We start from the raw sequence: 18,986 nt of genomic DNA on the forward strand, positions 1-18,986 counted from the left end.
TTCTATACGTATAATATTAAGTGTTAGTAATTATTATCAGCATTATTAGTGGATAGTAGATTTGAGAGTCGGAGTGGTTCACAAAAAATGCTTGAAGATGGTTTTATAAAAGGCTCCTTCGTAAAAATGAATTCGGACTCCTACATAAATCTATTTCGTATGTGCTCTTTGATCATATAGTTTTTAACTTAAGATGTGCAAATCCATCATCGTCGACATATTGAAAGGTTGATCTAAAACTGTCATGTTAAGGAACATTGACAAGTGCCAATTGTTTACATCACAAAATTTTTGAGCTGGAAAGAATGATGCTACACAATGCGTGCTTGAATAGCACATCATTGTCATTTGAAATGAATCATTAAACACCTGCATACTTCAATAATTCGATATTGCAGTCTAAATTGAACAGTTGGAAATAACCCGTAGATTACAAATGTAAAAAGGTAAGAGGTTCCATATCTTAAATATCGCATTATATTTTCTAGTAATTGCAAGCTATGCGATGAGTTTGTCAATTGAAAATACCTTGAAGATAAAATCAAATTATTTTGTACATAATTATATCATTAAATAAGATTGCTCATATGCATTCAAAAAGAAAAAGAATGTGCAATGAATATTCTTTCCCAGAGTTTTTTTAAGTCCCAATTGTTGGAGGTTTAAGGTACCTAATGAATGTCATTAAACAACTTCCCTCAGTCCAAACAGATGAGAGTCAAAGAGATATCAAGTGATCAAGAAAATCTAATTGTTGTAGACATGCTGAGAATGCACATAACAAAAATATTAAGTAGATGATCCAACAGATTCTTATGCTATCAAACTAACAAGCTAAATTGTAAGTTCAGTTTTTCTGGCAGGTTGTTTAACCTTTTGGTGCCACAAGGACCAAATGCTTTCAAGGAGCTGAAAACTTACTCAAAAACCTGTTATTTTAAATAATCCAATTGGCATGGCAGTTGACAAGCAGAGACAAAAAAGGGAGGTGAAAATATAACAAGTTTGTGTTACATTTGAACCGTGTGCTTGTGTCTGAGATGGGTTAGGTAACAAAATATGGAACATGAGCATCCATCTCATCATCCCTCTTAAAGTTTAAGCTTCTATACATTGGTCACCTCACTTTAACCATATGAAAGCCAAAATTTATATTCAAGACCACTGGCTCTATTGTCCCCACCTCCCATCCCACCCTTCCCAACATAACAAAGATTCTACACAAAAATTATCTAACTTTAACCATCTGAAAGGCCAACCTTGTGCTCCAGATCTATGCAAGGTCAAAATTCAGTGCTTCTATTACTTCCTACTCCGATATCCTTTGAGTGCTCTGTCTATTGTAGAAGCCACATAGGCACTGCAGAAATACCCTTCAAATATATATCAGATGGTTCAACCCAGCATGATTTTTCAAGTTTTTCCTCCAAAGAAAAATAATGCCCATTTTACCCCCAAATGTCTTTTAAAGCCACATAATAGATGACAGAGAGCAACTCAAATTTACAAAGTGAAGGCATATCATTTCAGAAAATATGACATTTCTTCCAAGTGGTCATTTGGTAGTCTTGTCCTCTTACAACACTTACGTGACAAGATGCTACTTATTATGGTGACTTCAATACATTTCCAAATAATCCTGGATTAGGAAAATATAATTCATTGCGTGAATCATTTTCTCATGATGCAAAAAGAAATTACATAGGAGGATCTAAACTACGGATCAAAATGGCAAGATCAATGTCCCTGTCCTCAAATTTCTTGATGAATGGATGACTCTGCAGAGAACCCCAAATAGTTAGCTTAGACAAAAATGAAAAGGTCAAGAAAATTACCAAGAATTGTCATGTATACTTCAGACTGTAATAACTAACCCTCCCTGATAAAACTGCATTTTAAAAAATAAAAGTAAATTCATGCATACAAAAAAGGCGAGATCTAGTTACCAAGAGATCCAAAGATGACATTCTGTCCTTGGGGTCTTTTTGAATACTGCAAAATACAAAAAATTTCATTAACAAAGATTATCTATTTTATAATGCATGGTATGTGTTTTATAAAACATTGTACATTCACATAATATTAACATAATGAAATAAATATACATAACAAAATTAAAAATTAATAAATATAAGTGAACCAATTATTGAAATTGAATACGCTACAAAGTAAAGACAAACTTATATTACATTTGCCAACCTTTCTTGTCTCAAATATTTTTTCTTGCCGAAGGATATCTCCGCAACCCAGCCCGGTGCCCATTTTGAGGCAAGCTGAGGCAAGACTAATCCCTTGGGGTGTGGGTAAGGGCATGTGCATTACACACACCGTATAAACACCAGGTTTGGAGAGTCGAACTTGAGACCAATGGGGAGCAAACCCACTGCCCAAGCCAACTCCCCTACCCATTGCAGGCTAATTCTTGTCTCAAATATTAGCTTTATACTTTTGTTTTGGTAAGATGAACAAATCATGTTTATTAAGTCTTGAATATTTGAATAATATTACAAACTTTATTTCTTGTTTCAGGCTTTTGGAATGTTTAGTGTTTGAGTGAGTAGCTTCTGGATGCACTGTATGAAAAGAACTAAAACATCTCAAAATTTCGGGCACAATTTTGGGAGCCATTGTCAAGATAAATTGTTATTCTTGACAAAGATTAAATAAAGAATAAAAATTCTCTACAGCTGCTTTCTGCTAACGAGTTATGGATTCATTACCCCTTGCTCTTTGAAAGGCTTGTACAATTTGCAGATCATTAAAGAGGTTAAGAACAAGTATTCTTATTATCTTGTCATAAATGGTTGGGCAAGAATCTCATGCTTATTCTTTTGAAAATAGGGTCATAATTTATAATCATCTACATCATCCTTGTGAAAATGATGTGAACACAAATAGTGTGATCTAGCTTAAAATAATGTAACTATCAAAATATAATCTATAAATCTTCTAATTTGTATTTCTAAGAAACACGTTTTTTTTCTCATTACTAATCTTCTAAGAAGATAACAAAAACATAAAATATTTAAGTTATCTAAAAGATACTAATAACTCTCCTAAATATTAACTATTTTCCCTTCTAACTTGGATCATTTAAGAGAGATCTCTTTAATAATAAAAAGAATCATATTTATGTTCCCCCTTCTTACTACTTTTCATTTAGTTATAATAGTTTCCATAAGAAGATGAGTTCCTAAAATTTACGATATCTAACCTTTATTATCTTTCAAAGTCTTGCAATTGCCGGTGATTGTAAAATCAAATTACATTATTACTAGAACCTAATCTTTCCACAATGTTCATCTAAATACTAATGATAAGTTATAGTGACAAGTAATCAAGCTAAACTTCTTTTTTTCACCCTAAATGAAATCGAGCTAAACTTCTTTTTTTCACCCTAAAAATGACTTCGTAAACTAAATACATGTTAAAAGAATCAAAGACATACTCAAAATGGAAATACTACACAATCATTTGACCTGATTCTTAAAGCAAGGAAATCTTTACAAATTTGATAGACTTAAGGAATGCAAGTAATCAACAACTATAGAGCCTAATCTTCCAATAAGGATGCGGCATACCTGCTCACAAAACGTTGAATCTAAATCAAATCATTCAAATGCATGATGAATGATATGGGATATATAGTTAGACTTTATTAGTTTGGCAGGTGCAAGAGCCATAACTATGACTTATCTAGCATCATTCCTACCTAAACCAAAATGAGACTTATATAATCAAATGGAGGCACTAAAGAAACATGGTATGTGGCATGCAGAGATAAGACTTCAAATCAGCTAGAGAGAAACAAGTTTTCAATCTAAAGTTTCAAATCTACCGTGATATAACAAATGGACTCCCTTTGCAGCACTCCTAGCACAGGGACCTATTTTAACCTATTACCTAAAATCCAACAGCCTCAAGGAATACATTGATTGCAAGACAAAATTTGATAATTAGCAACTGTCTTGCCCTCACTGTCAGCTGTTAATGGAAAATTCCTTGGCTATACTAGCGGTCTCCGTCTCCCATATGCAGCATGATGAATTAGAGACAAATACAAGCTCCCATAACTACACTTAAACTAAGTAGTGAAATAGGAATCGTGATAATATCTTTATACTATTAAACCAAGATCAACATGGACAATGGTTATCAATTTCATTATTATCACTATTCAGGTTAACATCTAAGTTGACAGCAGTAGCCCCATTAAGGATTACCAGCATCAACCCTGCCTACACCCAAGTGGAGGCTTTGGACAACGTATAGATCCCTATCAAACCATATAGGGTAAAAGCAGTTTATTAAATTTAATGCAGTAAGTGCAATAACTATCAGAGGCATCTGCAAATAGCAGAGATCAGATCATCTTCTTGCATTAGACTTGTTACATTCACATATCATGAATGGTAGAGGTCATATGCACTGATCTTATTAAAGTTGTCTTCACAAACTTTGCACATTGTACATCACATATCTTGACAGTTTATGTCAATGCCCCGCTCCTTTGATCAGATATACTAGATCATTTAGACTATGATAATATAACACAATCATATTTGTGAAATTAGTTGATTATTTATTCATCATGATTAGTTAATTAGTTGATTATTTGATCATTTGTTAATTAACCATTAATTAATTAGTTGATTAATTGTAATAATGTTTATTAATTAATTATTCATCATGATTTAAATAACCATTACTTAATTATTGAGCATGTTGTCCTCATTTTTGAACTTTCAAAAATTAGGCAACCTCTATGAATTTTTCCTTGAAATTCAGTCTTGTTTCTCTATTTTCACGTTTTACAAGGTAAAAACTTGTATTGGTTGGTGTCTAATTATGCGTGGGTGATTTTGTCATCATTGTCCAAGTTTTGGTTGGTTTTTGCCTTCATTTTCCTAGTTTTCTATGCAATTTCGGGTTTCAGGTCAGTCACTGCAAGTAGGGACTTTTTGCTGTCATTACAAGTAAAGTCACTGCAACTAGGTCTTTTGCAAGTATGTGGGTGTTTTATCTTCTTTTTGCAAGTTGTCATTACTCGCAATCGGGTCTCTAGACCCTGATTGCAAGTCCTCTTTTCATATTGCAAGTGTGTTACCTTGTCATGTTTGTCTTACACTTGCAACAGGTCTTCTAAACCCGATTGCAAGCCATCATTGCAAGTTCGTGATCCTCCCATTGCATCTAAGCTCTATGTGTTTCCTTGGTTCGTATTTTGATTGCCTTCATCTTTCACGCCATGGTATTTCCTTTCGACTTACCCATATTGCAAGATTGATTACTTGCAGTTGGGTACGATTGCAAGCTTGTTGTTTCTCCTTTGCACATCATTTCACGTGTTTTCCTTAGTTCATTCATCATTAATCATTTATTGATGCTTGCAATCGGGTCTCAAGGGCCCAATTGCAAGCTTGTTCTTCCCTTAGCAATCTTATTCACACTTGCAATCGGGTCATCAAGACCCGATTACAAGTGCTTATGGTTATCTTTCCCCCCCAATTCGCCTTCAAGTTATGATCGGATTTATACAGGTCATTTATAAACATATGGTTATAAACACTTGCAATCAGGTCTTTGAGACCCAACTGCAAGTTCTTTACTTTGATGTTTGCTTGCAGTCGGGTACCTAAGATCCGATTGCAAGTGTTTTGCAAAGTTTCAAATGCCATTTTATTGTAATGATTCCCAAGTTTCCTAAAGTCTTTCCCAAGGTGTTTACAAACAAAGTTTACTTGCATTCGGGTTTCATAAACCCGATTGCAAGTAGTGTCCAAGTATATGAAACTTGTTTTCTTCCCATCAAATCTTGAACTCCGATTATCAAAGGCAAATTCCTGATTCATTTGCAAGCAATTCTCACTTGCAGTCAGGTCTTCAAGACCCAATTACAAGTGCAAGATGTATCATTTCACCCATCATTTCTTCAAACTTGTTCACTTGCAAGACCTGACTGCAAGTAGAAGTTTATCATTGCTCCCAAGTCATGCATTCCAAACTTGCTTTCTTTCACTCGCAATCCGCCTCCCAAGATCCGAAATTCGCCTTGTCTCCACATTCTCTCATTCCCACATCTTCCCTTTGCAAGATCAATACTTGCAATCAGGTCCTAGAGACCTGATTGCAAGGGGTTTCAATGAATGAACAAACAGCAAGCAAAAGCCAGTGCTGTCAAATGTTGATGACAGCAGTGACGTAAAATGAAGAGTATGTTGTCATATGCACAGAGAGAAGCAGAGAGGACTTGACAAATGAAGGGGTAACGCAGCAAAGGAATGCATTGTAGCAGCATGAGGTGACAAAAAACAGTGATTTTCACTATTCACAGTGACCAACGAAGAATGTTCATTATCTTCAAGTGCCAGCATCTTGTAGCAGCATGAAGACCTCTTAGACAGAAGATGATGTAAATAAAGTCGTGTCTCGGACACTTAGATTAGTTTCAATTATGCATTTGTAATTTAGTTTTGACAAATTACATATAATGTCAAAAGATGTAATTGCAAGTAGTCACATTACTTGCATTCTTGTAGCTTGTAATTGCATATAAACAAATTACAAGTCGAAAGGCAATAGGATTGTAATTTGAATAAGTCATAGTTAGTTATAGTTGTTGTGGAAAAAGTCTCAGTTAGTTAGACTTCTCCCACATTTTTCTCTCAGCCCCTCTCCTATACATACATGAGGGTGCCCTTTGTAATCTATATCTTTTTAGCAAGCAAGAAAACTCTGCAGAAATTTGCAATCATAGAGACTTTGAGCGTTATACTTATAAACTGTTTTTCCTCAAGTAATATCAAGAGAGTGCGGAATTTCAAACTTTGTGTTGAAGCCATTCTTATGTGCCCATTGTGTTCTTGTGTCATAGTGGAATATTGCTTTGTATTTGCTTTGAGGTTGAAGTACAAATTGTTGAGAAGAGCTTCACTCTGATTATCTACAAACTTTGTGCTGCAAATACTGAAGATTGAATTAATATAATTTAATGTTAAAGTTGAGAAGAGAAGCAAGACTTTGTGCTTGTGATTGTTCCCGCTTGAAGTAATTCGAAGGTGCATCATACTTGCAGACTTTGCGTTGCCATATGCTGCACATTATTCTTGTTATGTTATTCTAAAAAGGGTAGATAGAATTGTAGAAACTTAACACTTTGTGCTTAGTTGTTGTTTTCCCGTCCCAGAGGAGGTGATGGAAGTCTTTGTGGTTTCAAGAAACTTCATTTCCTCTCTTATCTTGCTTTAACCTGTTGTTATTATCTTTTAAAATTGTTGTTTATTTTCTAGGAAGAGAGAAGAATATAATCTTTTTTGAAAAAAGAGGAAAGGTTGTTGTCCCATCCAAATTAGATTAAATTAGATTAAGTACTTAGTTAGTAGAAAAGGGGGAGCCTTCCCTAAATCAGGAGATTTTTATACTCAAACAATGTGGCTGAAACCACACTTTTGCACATCTTCCCAGGTGTACAAAATTTTCAACCAACAAAGCATTATTACCACCAAATGTTAATATCCTTTTACATGTCCTAAGACCGACTAAGTATTAGTAATACCATACAAAGGAAAAAGCACGATTACAATTTATTGATGCAGCAATTCTAGTTGGGATTAAAACCTTGCTTAAAGACACAAAGACAGATTGTTTCAAAGAAGGGAAACAATTGACATAGGAAGAAAAAGGGACACGTCTCATCCAAGCAGCCCATTGTTTGAAGATACCAATATTAAAGACCAAGCAATCCTTTGGGAAAGGCATCGTGGGAAAAAGGAGGAGAAAACTGGAAGAAATCGCAAAGGTAAGAAGAGTCAAAGGCAAACAATAATACATAGTGCATCCCACCAGGTAAGGAAAAGTGCAATTTGGGAAGGGGACATTACAAGTGGTATCGGAGCATCTTTCATACCATCCTGTGAAATATAGTAAATGCAAACCTATCAAAGAAGGGGACGCAACATGAGTGAACAATTGAGCAATGAGATAAGGGCCTTCATAGAGCAAACCGCCAAAACCACCCAAGCCCTCATAGAACAAAATGAGAAAACCAACCAACTCCTCCTCCAAACAATGAAAAACATAAGTAATAACCATTCTAGATCCAACCAAGCCAATGGGAGGGGCATACATTCCAACAATTATGAGAATCATATTGATAACATCTCCCCAAGAAGATCCAGCCCTAGGCCAACAAGACCCTCTTTCTTACCTAGAGAGCACTAGGGGGAAGAGGGAGAAGAAGCAAACACCTGACCTATGGATAATGTGGATGAAATCCTAGAAGCATATTCTAGACTTGACCCTAAATTAAAAGGAAACGTGTCTTTTAGAGATTATTGTGATTGCAAAATGAAGGCCATCCCTAATATGAAAAGGAAAAGACAATCTGACAAGGATCTTAAAGAAAGAATAAGTAAAATAACTCTCCCCAACTTTGATGGATTTGGAAAATTTTCAGCATGTTCATGGGTCCAAAAGCTACACTTACCTATCACTAAGTCCCATGACAAAGGAAAATGCAATTAAATTTGCAGTGTTGCACTTGAAGGGAACTGGCCACGATTGGTGGCACCATGGTCTTATCACCCAAGGCCATCAATACATAACCACTTATGATGAGTTTACACAAAAGCTCATCAAGAGATTTAACCAAAAGCATCCACAATGGTATTTCAAAGAATTAACTCAACTTAAACAAGAAGGGACAGTAGAGGAGTTTGCCACTGACTTCCAAAAGTTGGCTGTCATGGTATCAGAAATATCTCAAGAGAGACTCGAGACTCACTTACCTCTTTGTGGAAGGATTAAAGGAATCAATCGAAAACATGGTAAGTGCCATGGAACCGACAAATCTAGAAGAAGCCATTCAAAAGGCCCTAAAATTTGACAATCCATTAAAAGAAAAGTCCAAAAACCTTGCACCTAAGTATTCTCATAAAGAGGACAGGCGCATGAGGGAATATTTCTTTCTCAAGGCACTCAAGAATAACTTAGAAAGAAAAGTTTGTGCTTCAAATGTAAAGATCCATGGAAGCATGGGCATGTTTGTAATAAAGGACATCAACAAGAAAAGTTGTCTTACAAGTGTAAAGACCCCTAGGAGGAGAGGCATGCTTGCAGCCAAAGTAATTGTAAGAACAAAAACTTGTGCTACAGATGCAAAGAAAATTGGGAGCCGAGACATAAGTGAGAGAAAAAAGGTGAAGCCCATCGTATTGAAGTTATATCCAATAAAGGAACGAATAGGGAGGAAGGGGAAAACCCCTGCAAGAAAACAAGATACGATGAAAGAAGTCTTAAATTCCTTCAACTGAAAGAAGACAAGACAGTAAACAAATGGAGTTAGGTGGAAGAACAAATTTAGTGATCATAAACCCATACACCCCAAGAACTAAAATATCTAATTAGCTCCAACAGCAATGAGTAGGGGAGGAAGAGAGAAAACTTGTCTTAAAATTACACAACTATGATATGTATAAGTAATCCATGATGAATTTATTGTGCAAACTGCCATAATAGTAATATAAGGAAGTACAAGGAGGGAGAATGGTGATGAGGTCCTCCTCTAGGTAGACCACCTCATGGTTGTTGACTGATGGTCCCATGAGGCCAAAGGGGTGTAAGACGGAGTCCACAACTCTTGGACTTGAGGGGAAGGACATTCAGAACACCCTATTGTATCTTTCCAAACTCTATCATAATTGATTATTAACAAGGGGATAAGAATGGAAGTAATGAAGGGGAACAGTGATAGGATACCTCACTAGGAAGACCACCTCATGGTAGTTTGATTGGCGGTCCCATGAGGCCAAGGGGGCTCTGGCTTTCACTCCACTCTTGGACCTAGGTAGAGGGTCTCTTGGACACCTCATCATTCCTTACTCCCACTTTTTTATGATTGAAATCCTATAAGGAGTTGGACTAGACTATGGTTAAGTTAATTTATGCTTAATTATTTTTCTTAGGAGATTTATATTATTAATTCCAAGACCTCAAACAAGATTTGACATGTGTTTTTGTTTATATACTCCATGACTGCATATATTCATATGTATATTTTGGGTATTTGTGTATGCTTTATGTTTGCATATATTCATGTGTATACTTCGTGTTTTCATGTGTATCCTCCGTGTTTGGTTCGTACTCAACATGAATAACTAGAAAAATATAAAATGCATTTGAGGTCATAGATATGTGTCAGCTTCTAACCCTCATAGAAAAGAGAGGAAGTTGTTAAGCTGCTTGAGGACAAGCAAATTCAGGCAGGGTGGATTGTCAATGCCCCGCTCCTTTGATCGGATATAATAGATCATTTAGACTATACTAGATCATTTACACTGTGATAATATAACACAATCATATTTGTGAAATTAGTTGATTATTTATTCATCATGATTAGTTAATTAGTTGATTATTTGATCATTTGTTAATTAACCATTAATTAATTAATTGATTAATTGTAATAATGTTTATTAATTAATTATTCATCATGATTTAAATAACCATTACTTAATTATTAAGCATTATTAACAGCAAATGTTAATATCCTTTTACATATCCTAACACTGACTAAGTATTAGTAATACCATACAAAGGAAAAAGCAAAATTACTATTTATTGATGCAGCGATTCTAGTTGGGATTAAAACCTTGCTTAAAGACACAAAGATAGATCGATTCAAAGAAGGGACACAATTGACATAGGAAGAGAAAGGGACACGTTTCATCCAGGCAGCCCATTGTTTGAAGATACTGGTATTAAAGACCAAGCAATCCTTTGGGAAAGGCATCATGGGAAAAAGGAGGAGAAATCTGGAAGAAATCGCAGAGGTAAGAAGAGTCAAAGGCAAGCAATAATACGTAGTACATCCCACCAAGTAAGGAAAAGTGCAATTTGGGAAGGGGACATAACAATTTAGTGGCATTAAATTGGCTCTTGTACTTAAGGACCAAGACATGGAGGTGTAAGTGAACTTTTGACAGAATGTGACATGGGAAATGCTATGTCATGGAATGCAATGGTCAAAACATGTTTACGATGCAGATCTATTAGAAAGGCTTTAGAACTTGCGAGATCATAGATATGTACACAAAACGGATTTGTACAAGAACAACAAATTTTGAGCAATAACAAATTAGTGGTTGTAAAGCCAGTTTTCACACCCTGTGTTATCATTCGTGGGTATGATATGGTGTTTCCAATAAGGGTGTGGACATTATCTAAACATAGAGGCAAACGGGTTTTATCGTCATTGTAGTGAAAGATTAGCATAAGCGATGAAGGAACTTAGGTGAGTGAAGTGATACATTGGAAAATGCGTTAATGACTAGCTACTGGATTATGGGAACATGACTTAGCAATTAGAGTTTGTAATGTCCCCATTTTTGGAGGCAGAATAATTAATTAATTAAGTTGTCCCAATTAATGATATTTCTTAAGGATAGCTTAATTGATTATTTTAATTAAAAGTATTAAGTTAATTATTTATGCAGTTATCAAATAAATAAAATTAAAAGGTAACTTTATATTTAATTAATTTAATAAAGTGACTTAAATTAATATTATATCATAAAATTCACTTACGTGAAATAATATTATTTTAATATTATTTCTAGAAGCTTCTTGAAAAGATAGAGAAAAAGTATAAAAGAAGGTCAAGTTAAGCTTCTAATCATTGAGGATTTGATATTTGATTTGGAGTTCTTCGTGGTGAAGGAACCAGCTTGGATTTCTACCATTATTGGTCATTGGGAACAATACCTCCCATTGATTGGTGTAACTAAGGTGGTGAAAGATTCCTCCGAATGGTTGCAGCTGAGAGGAAGACATTTCAGTCTTTCTAATTGGGCTTCATTGGTGGCCATAGGCCAAATTTTTTGAGGTCATCTTGCATAGCAGATTGGAGATCATTGGTAGAATTAGATTGCATTGATTAGTTGCATTGGAGGCATATTGGACGCGTTGTTGGACTGATTTTATTATTTTCTGAAGTCTGTGTTGTTCTTAGCAGCGGGAGATACCTCTTCCCCACGATTTAAATATATAAACAATAATTGCATTTATTATTTCTTTCTTTCTTTCAATGGATCGCTGATTTATTATTTCTAAGTAGGCTGACTTTACTAAAGAGTCACATCTATTTATATAGACGTTACCCTTGAAGAGGCACGACTCACTTTGTAAAGTCGTTCCTCTTGTGAAGAGGGACGACTCTTGAGGAAGGGTTTTTGATCATATATATATAGAGAGAGATTGAAGATCTCCTCCTTGGCATCGAATATAATCACCTTCAGTTCGCTCCATTCACACAGCAGTTCGCATACTTGATCAAGGAGATTAATACTTGTCTTTGTTGATAAAGAAGTGCTCTTATCATAGTTGCAGATTGGCCTTGTAATTGGCCCCATTATTGACATTGTGTTTGGCCACATTGTAATTGATTCTATTCAACATATAAGAGATATTGTTGCTGGGTTTTTTCTCCCTTGAGAAGAAGGCTTTTCCCAGGGTATATTGCTGTGTTAATTATTCAAATTAATTTATTTCTGCTTAATCTATTTCTGATCATAAAAACCACATGGTATCAGAGCGAGTTTAAGAAAGATCGTGATTAGAATTGATTAAGCATCAAATCCTCATTTGTTCTTCTCATTCTTAGTGCGTCTATTTTTGCATCAAAATGGTGAACGGACTCAAGGTTGAAGATAGGCTTGATGGTGCCTCTAACTTCACCTCTTGGAAGTTTAGAGTTCTAATTACATTAGAAGAGAATGATATTCTCGAATTCGTGGAGAAGGAAGTGCCTGAACCTGATGATGAGAATGAGAAAACTCAATGGAGAAAGAATGGCACAAAGGCCAAGAAGATTTTAATTGATTATGTAAAGGATCACCTTGTGCCTATTATATCCAAGTTGAAGACGGCGAGAGAGATGTTCAAGACCTTGGAAGGATTATATGAGATCAATAATAACAGCAGAGCTCTTGCCTTAAGACAACAGCTACATCAAATCAAGATGGCTAAAGAAGATTCAGTCATCTCCTTCTTCATGAAGATCACTAAGTTGAAGGACCAACTATATGCTATTGGAGATATAGTTGAAGATAAAGACTTAGTGATGTTGGCTCTCAATGGTCTTCCTCAATCTTGGGAACCCTTTATCCAAGGTATCAGTGAAAGATCTAAGCTACCAAAGTTTGATCGCCTTAGGGCTGACTGTATTCAACAATAATCCAGATTGGCTGCAAGAAGGATTGGCCAAAGCTCTCTCAATGAAGACACTCATTTTCTCACTGCTCAAACTTCAAAGAAAAAAAGGAAGAGAAGGGATAAAAAGAAATTTCAAGAGGAATAGAGACAGGAAATCAGATGCTACTCCTGATTCAAAGAAGAGACATCTCTCCCAAATTCAATGCTTCAGATGTGACAAATATGGTCACTATGCTCGAGATTGCCCTACAAGACCAAAACAACATACTTCTATGGCAGATGTTGGTAAAGTATCTCCTCAAAGGGAATCTAGGGACATCAAAGAAGGGTTTCTATTCATCTCTGCCTGATCAAGCAATGTTCCAACTGATAGCAGCTCATGGTTGATTGATAGTGGCACTTCTCAACACATTACCGAATATAGAGAGCATCTTTCAGATTTGGTGGAAAGAGAAATCAACCTTCAAGTCATAATCGGAGATGATGCTTGCTATTCAGTGGAAGGCACTGGAACCACCTCCCTTCACCTAGATTCCGGCATTCTTCTCCACTTGAGTGATGACTTGTTTGTACCAGGCATCAAGAGGAACCTTATATCAATTTCAGCTTTAGAGGATAAAGGTTATCAAGTTGCATTCTCAGAAGGGAAAATTCTTGCCTGGCCGAAGAACTCTAGCATCAAAACAGCTAAGGTGATTGTTGTTCGCCAATAGAGTCTTTATAAACTTTCCACCAGCCCAGTTCAAGCATTACTGCATGATTCTTCCAATTACTGTGAGCTATGGCATAGGAGACTTGCTTACCTTCACTTCAAAGCTCTTCCATCCATGCAAAAGATGGTTACAAGCCTTCCCAAACTCAGTCCGGAGCATGATGGTATTTGTAAAGGATGTGCAATGGGTAAAAATTCTAAAAGTCCTTTTCATAGTAGTGAACGTAGATCAAAATGTATTTTAGATCTTGTTCATTCTAATTTATGTGGACCAATGTTTGTGGCATCCTTAAGTGGCTTTTGGTATCATGTAATTATCATTGATGACTACTCTAGAAAGACTTGGATTTATTGTTTGAAATCTAAAGAATCTGAGGAAGTGCTTGAGAAATTCAATGAATTCAAGGCACAAGTAGAAAATGTGTCCGGGAAAAGGATCACGGTTTTGAGATCTGATAACAGAGGAGAATACACCTCTGGAGGTTTCCGTAACTTTTGTATTGAGGTAGGGATTAAGAGGGAGTTTTGTGTTCCTTACAATCCTCAGCAAAACGGAGTTGCAGAAAGAAAGAATAGATCTATAGTTGAGGCAGCCAAAGCCATGATCCATGATCCATGATCAAGATCTACAAACCTTTCTTTTAGCAGAAGCATCCAGAACTACAGTGTATGTTTAGAATCGAAGCCCTCATCAAATATGACTCCTGAAAAAGCATTTACAGGTGTGAAACCTGAGGTTAGTCATTTGAGAATCTTTGGTTGTCCTGCTTATATTCATGTGCCTAAAGACAAAAGAACTAAGTTAGAACCATTTGGCAAGATAGTAATATTTGTGGGTTATAGTGAATCTTCAAAAGCCTACAGGATTTATATTCCAAAACGGAAATAGATAGATATCAGCAGGGATGTCTCTTTTGAAGAGGATGTTGCATTCAAAAGATCCAAAGGTTCACACATGGAGATAGATAATGAAGAAAAGGAGACTTCTCAGGACATGGACATTGACCATACTCCTGAGATTCAAAGGGAGTTTACTGAACCAGTAGAGGCTATTGATCCAGTTGAGCCCTTGGAACCAACTGATGGTCTGAGAAACATTGCTATAGGTCGGAAGAGACCTCTATGGGCTAGACAGACTATGCAAGAGGCAAAAAAAGTATGCAGCTCCTCGAGGCACCTTTAGAGAAAGCAAGAGACCACAAAAGTTTCCAGGCTATGTGGCATTGATGAGTCACATCATTGATTCTGAGCCTTCCACTGTTGAGGAAGCTTCAAGTCAGCATGTATGGAGAGATGCTATGAATGAAGAATATCAATCTATTATCAAGGATGATGTTTGGGACATTGTTCCGAGACCTGAAGGAAAATCAGTTGTATCTTCCAAATGGCTTTTCAACATCAAGCATGCATCTAATCGAAGTATTGAGAAGTACAAAGCAATATTTGTGGCTAGAGGATTCTCTCAAAAAAAGGGAATAGATTATGAGGAGACATTTGCTCTAGTTGCTCGTTATACATCCATCAGAACTATTATTGTCATTGCAGCAACAAAGAAATGGAAGCTTCACCAGATGGACGTAAAGACAGTATTTCTTAATGGTGTGATTGAAGAGGAAGTATACATTGAGCAACCTAATGGCATTGTGATTCATGGGAAGGAGTCTCATGTTTGCAGACTAAAGAAGGCTTTGTATGGCCTTAAGCAGGCTCCTCATGCTTGGTATGGGAGGATTGATCAGTACTTAATAAGCTTGGGCTTCTCAAAGAATGAAGTAGATTCAAATCTCTACTTCAAAGTAATTAATGATGAGGCTCTAATATTGGTTCTTTATGTTGATGACTTATTTATTACTGGAGAAGACCATCTCATTGACAAATGCAAGGAGTTAGCTTCCGAGTTTGAGATGAAGGATTTAAGTCTTATGCATTAGTTTCTAGGATTGGAGGTATGGCAAAGACCCAATGAAATTATTCTAAGTCAAGGGAAATACACCATTGATATCTTAAAGAGATTTGGAATGATGGACTGCAAGTCCATGTTTACACCTATGGAAACAAATTTGAAGAAGTTGAGTGAGTCTACAGCTAGTTCAGATTTGGTAGATCCTACCATGTACAGACAGTTGATTGGTTCATTGATGTATCTAGTCAATACTAGACCTGAAATTTGTTATACAGTAAGTGCTCTCAGTCAGTTTATGTGTGAGCCAAGACACTCATCCAATTGCAGCAAAATGTATCTTGAGTCACTTCCGTGGCACAGTAGGATATGGTTTGAGATATACTTCCAGTGCAGATCTAAAGTTACAAGGTTACACTGATTCTAATTGGGTCGGGAGTGTAACTGACAAAAAGAGCACATCTGGTTGTTGCTTCAGTTTGGGGTCTGCCATGATTTCTCGGTGCAGCAGGAAGCAGACTTATGTAGCACTTAGTACTGCAGAGGTTGAGTATATTGCAGCATGTGTAGCAGCTCGAGAAGCAGTGTGGCTTCGAAAGCTCCTTGTAGAATTGTTTGGACAATCAATGGAGCCGACTATTATTCACTATGACAATCAAAGTTGTGTGAAGCTATCTGTCAATCCAGTGTTTCATGACAGGACAAAACATGTTGAGATCAAATACCATTACATCAGAGATATGGTACAAAGGAAAGTTGTTCAGTTGAGATATATTTGCACTGATGAATAGACGACTGACATTCTCAACAAGCCTCTCTCAAGAGTGAAGTTTGTGCATTTTCGAGACAAGCTTGGAGTTGTGGAGAATTAAGCCCTTGCTAAGAGGGAGACTCAGCTTCAGTGATCTTTTGTGACTTACTATAATGCATTTTTCTCTAAGAGAAATTTGAGGTGAAAGCCCTCGTCGATCTCTGAGACAGAGATGTGGTTCTTTCCACCCTCTGGGAATAGTCATGGTGGATGTCATGTTGAGAGACTCCATGACAACATCACGTTGAGAGACTCCATGATGATTCTCTTGTACTTGTGTTTATCCACCCTTTAGGAGTAGCCATGGTGGATATCATGTTGAGTGACTCAACATGATGATTCTCTTGTACTTGTGTTTATCCACCCTCTGGGAATAGCCATGGTGGACATCATGTTGAGTGACTCCATGATGATATCACGTTGAGTGACTCCGTGATGGATACTTGTACACATATTCTTTCCACATGGGAGTAGCCATGATGGACATCATGTTGAGTGACTCCATGATGATATCACGTTGACTGACTCCGTGATAAACCCTTTCACCAAAACTAGTTGTAGCCATTGTGTGTGTCATATTGAGTGACTCCATGACATGAGTATCTAAGAAGATATAGCTAAGAGGGAATGTTGTTATTAGCGGCGGGAGATACCTCTTCCCCACGAATTAAATAATTAAACAATAATTTCATTTATTATTTATTTATTTATTTCAATGGATTGCCGATTTATTATTTCTAAGTGGGCCGACTTTACTAAAGAGTCACATCTATTTATATAGACATTACCCTTGAAGAGGCACGACTCACTTTGTAAAGTTGTTCCTCTTGTGAAGAGGGACGATTCTTGAGGAAGGGTCTTTGATCATATATATATAGAGATTGAAGATCTCCTTCTTGGCATCGAATATAATCACCTTCAGTTCACTCCATTCACACAGCAGTTCGTATACTTGATCAAGGAGATTAATACTTGTCTTTGTTGATAAAGAAGTGCTCTTATCATAGTTGCAGATTGGCCTTGTAATTGACCCCATTATTGGCATTGTGTTTGGCCACATTGTAATTGATTCTATTCAATATATAAGAGATATTGTTGCTGGGTTTTTTCTCCTTTGAGAAGAAGGGTTTTCCCAGGGTATATTGCTGTGTTAATTGTTCAAATTAATTTATTTCTGCTTAATCTATTTCTGATCATAAAAACCACAGTCTGATGTAAAGTTACTGTCATATTGTACAGCCATTGGAAACCACGATTTCACTCATGGAGGGTTCATACTACATCGATTCCACTTGCTAGTTGGAGTGCCCTCTTTCTTGGGTCATAGCAAAGGAGTTTAATGCTTAAAGGGAGACAAAGGGGCTGCCATTTATTTATTATTGACATTCATATCAGAACAGGGGCGATTTTGGGAAAGAGGTCGATTTGGCAAGAGGAGAGCATAAAGTGTATTGATATTGCTTGCTTCTTCATCCTCACACCTAGGTGCTTCATCCAGGTTCACTTTGCATTGTTTGCATTCAAATTTCAGTCATGTAAGCATGAATTTATGGGCTGCCATTAGTACTCAGAATTTTCTGAAATGGTATTCCATTGTAAGCCAAGAGTCTTGGCCATTGCTTAAGTACTTTGTAATCAGTCAATTGCTTTTCAATAATAAGGAGGAATAAGGTAGCATTCAGCTCATATGTTGTTACTTCAATTAATTAGTTGCATGCCAATTGTTTGTAAAAATGCCTCTTGGCTATAGGTGCACATTTGTCATTGAAATTCATCTATATGCATTTAAGAAGAGCAAAGAGTCATAGTTATAATTTAGATATCATAGAAATCATTTGCAATTGCATTTCTTGTGTATCGGTGTCAATAACACGCAAAGTTGTGCAAAGCCTTTTCAGTGTCAATAACATGCAAGGTTATCAGCCTGAGACTCAGACCAGCAAGCTAAATGTTGTATGTGAACTGTTTGATATTATACCTTGGGTTATAAACATCAAGAAAGCAATCAGTTTTTTGGTAACAGCAGGTTTAAGGGTTACAGGACAACTGTTTGACAATATTCTTTGAGCCTATCTTCAGCATTTAAGGCCATAATCAGCAAGGGATATTACGCAGTTCCTCAATATGCTATTATACGAATTTTCTAAATAGGAACAATTATATGACAAGAATGGAGATTTCCATTCTTTCTGCAGAATGAAAGCATGTTTTTGGCTTAGACGTTCAACAAATGTATTATTCAAATTAAAATGTCATTACAAATAGAGAGATTATAGGGCGATTGGAATCACTAAATCAATGGGGTTTTCTTTAGTGGTGGCTATAGAAGAGAGAATGGAATCTCTCTAATCTAATTA

The 18,986-nt window shown here is 36.3% G+C and overlaps 1 protein-coding gene across 1 annotated transcript in view; it reads right to left on the bottom strand.

Moving 5' to 3' along the window:
* Window positions 1-896: 896 nt before the first annotated feature.
* The window catches only part of LOC131079752 (mitogen-activated protein kinase kinase 1), a 153,568-nt gene continuing 135,478 nt past the window's right edge, over window positions 897-18,986 (bottom strand). The window contains exons 7-8 of the mRNA XM_058017783.2: window positions 1,947-1,992; window positions 897-1,778 (exon numbers count right to left, since the gene is read on the bottom strand). Coding sequence (XP_057873766.1) covers window positions 1,698-1,778; window positions 1,947-1,992 — 127 coding nt within the window. The 3' untranslated portion in view covers window positions 897-1,697. The remainder of the gene's footprint in view (window positions 1,779-1,946; window positions 1,993-18,986) is intronic.

Source organism: Cryptomeria japonica, chromosome 6 (genome assembly GCF_030272615.1).
Source record: "Cryptomeria japonica chromosome 6, Sugi_1.0, whole genome shotgun sequence".
NCBI classification, from domain to species: Eukaryota; Viridiplantae; Streptophyta; class Pinopsida; order Cupressales; family Cupressaceae; genus Cryptomeria; species Cryptomeria japonica.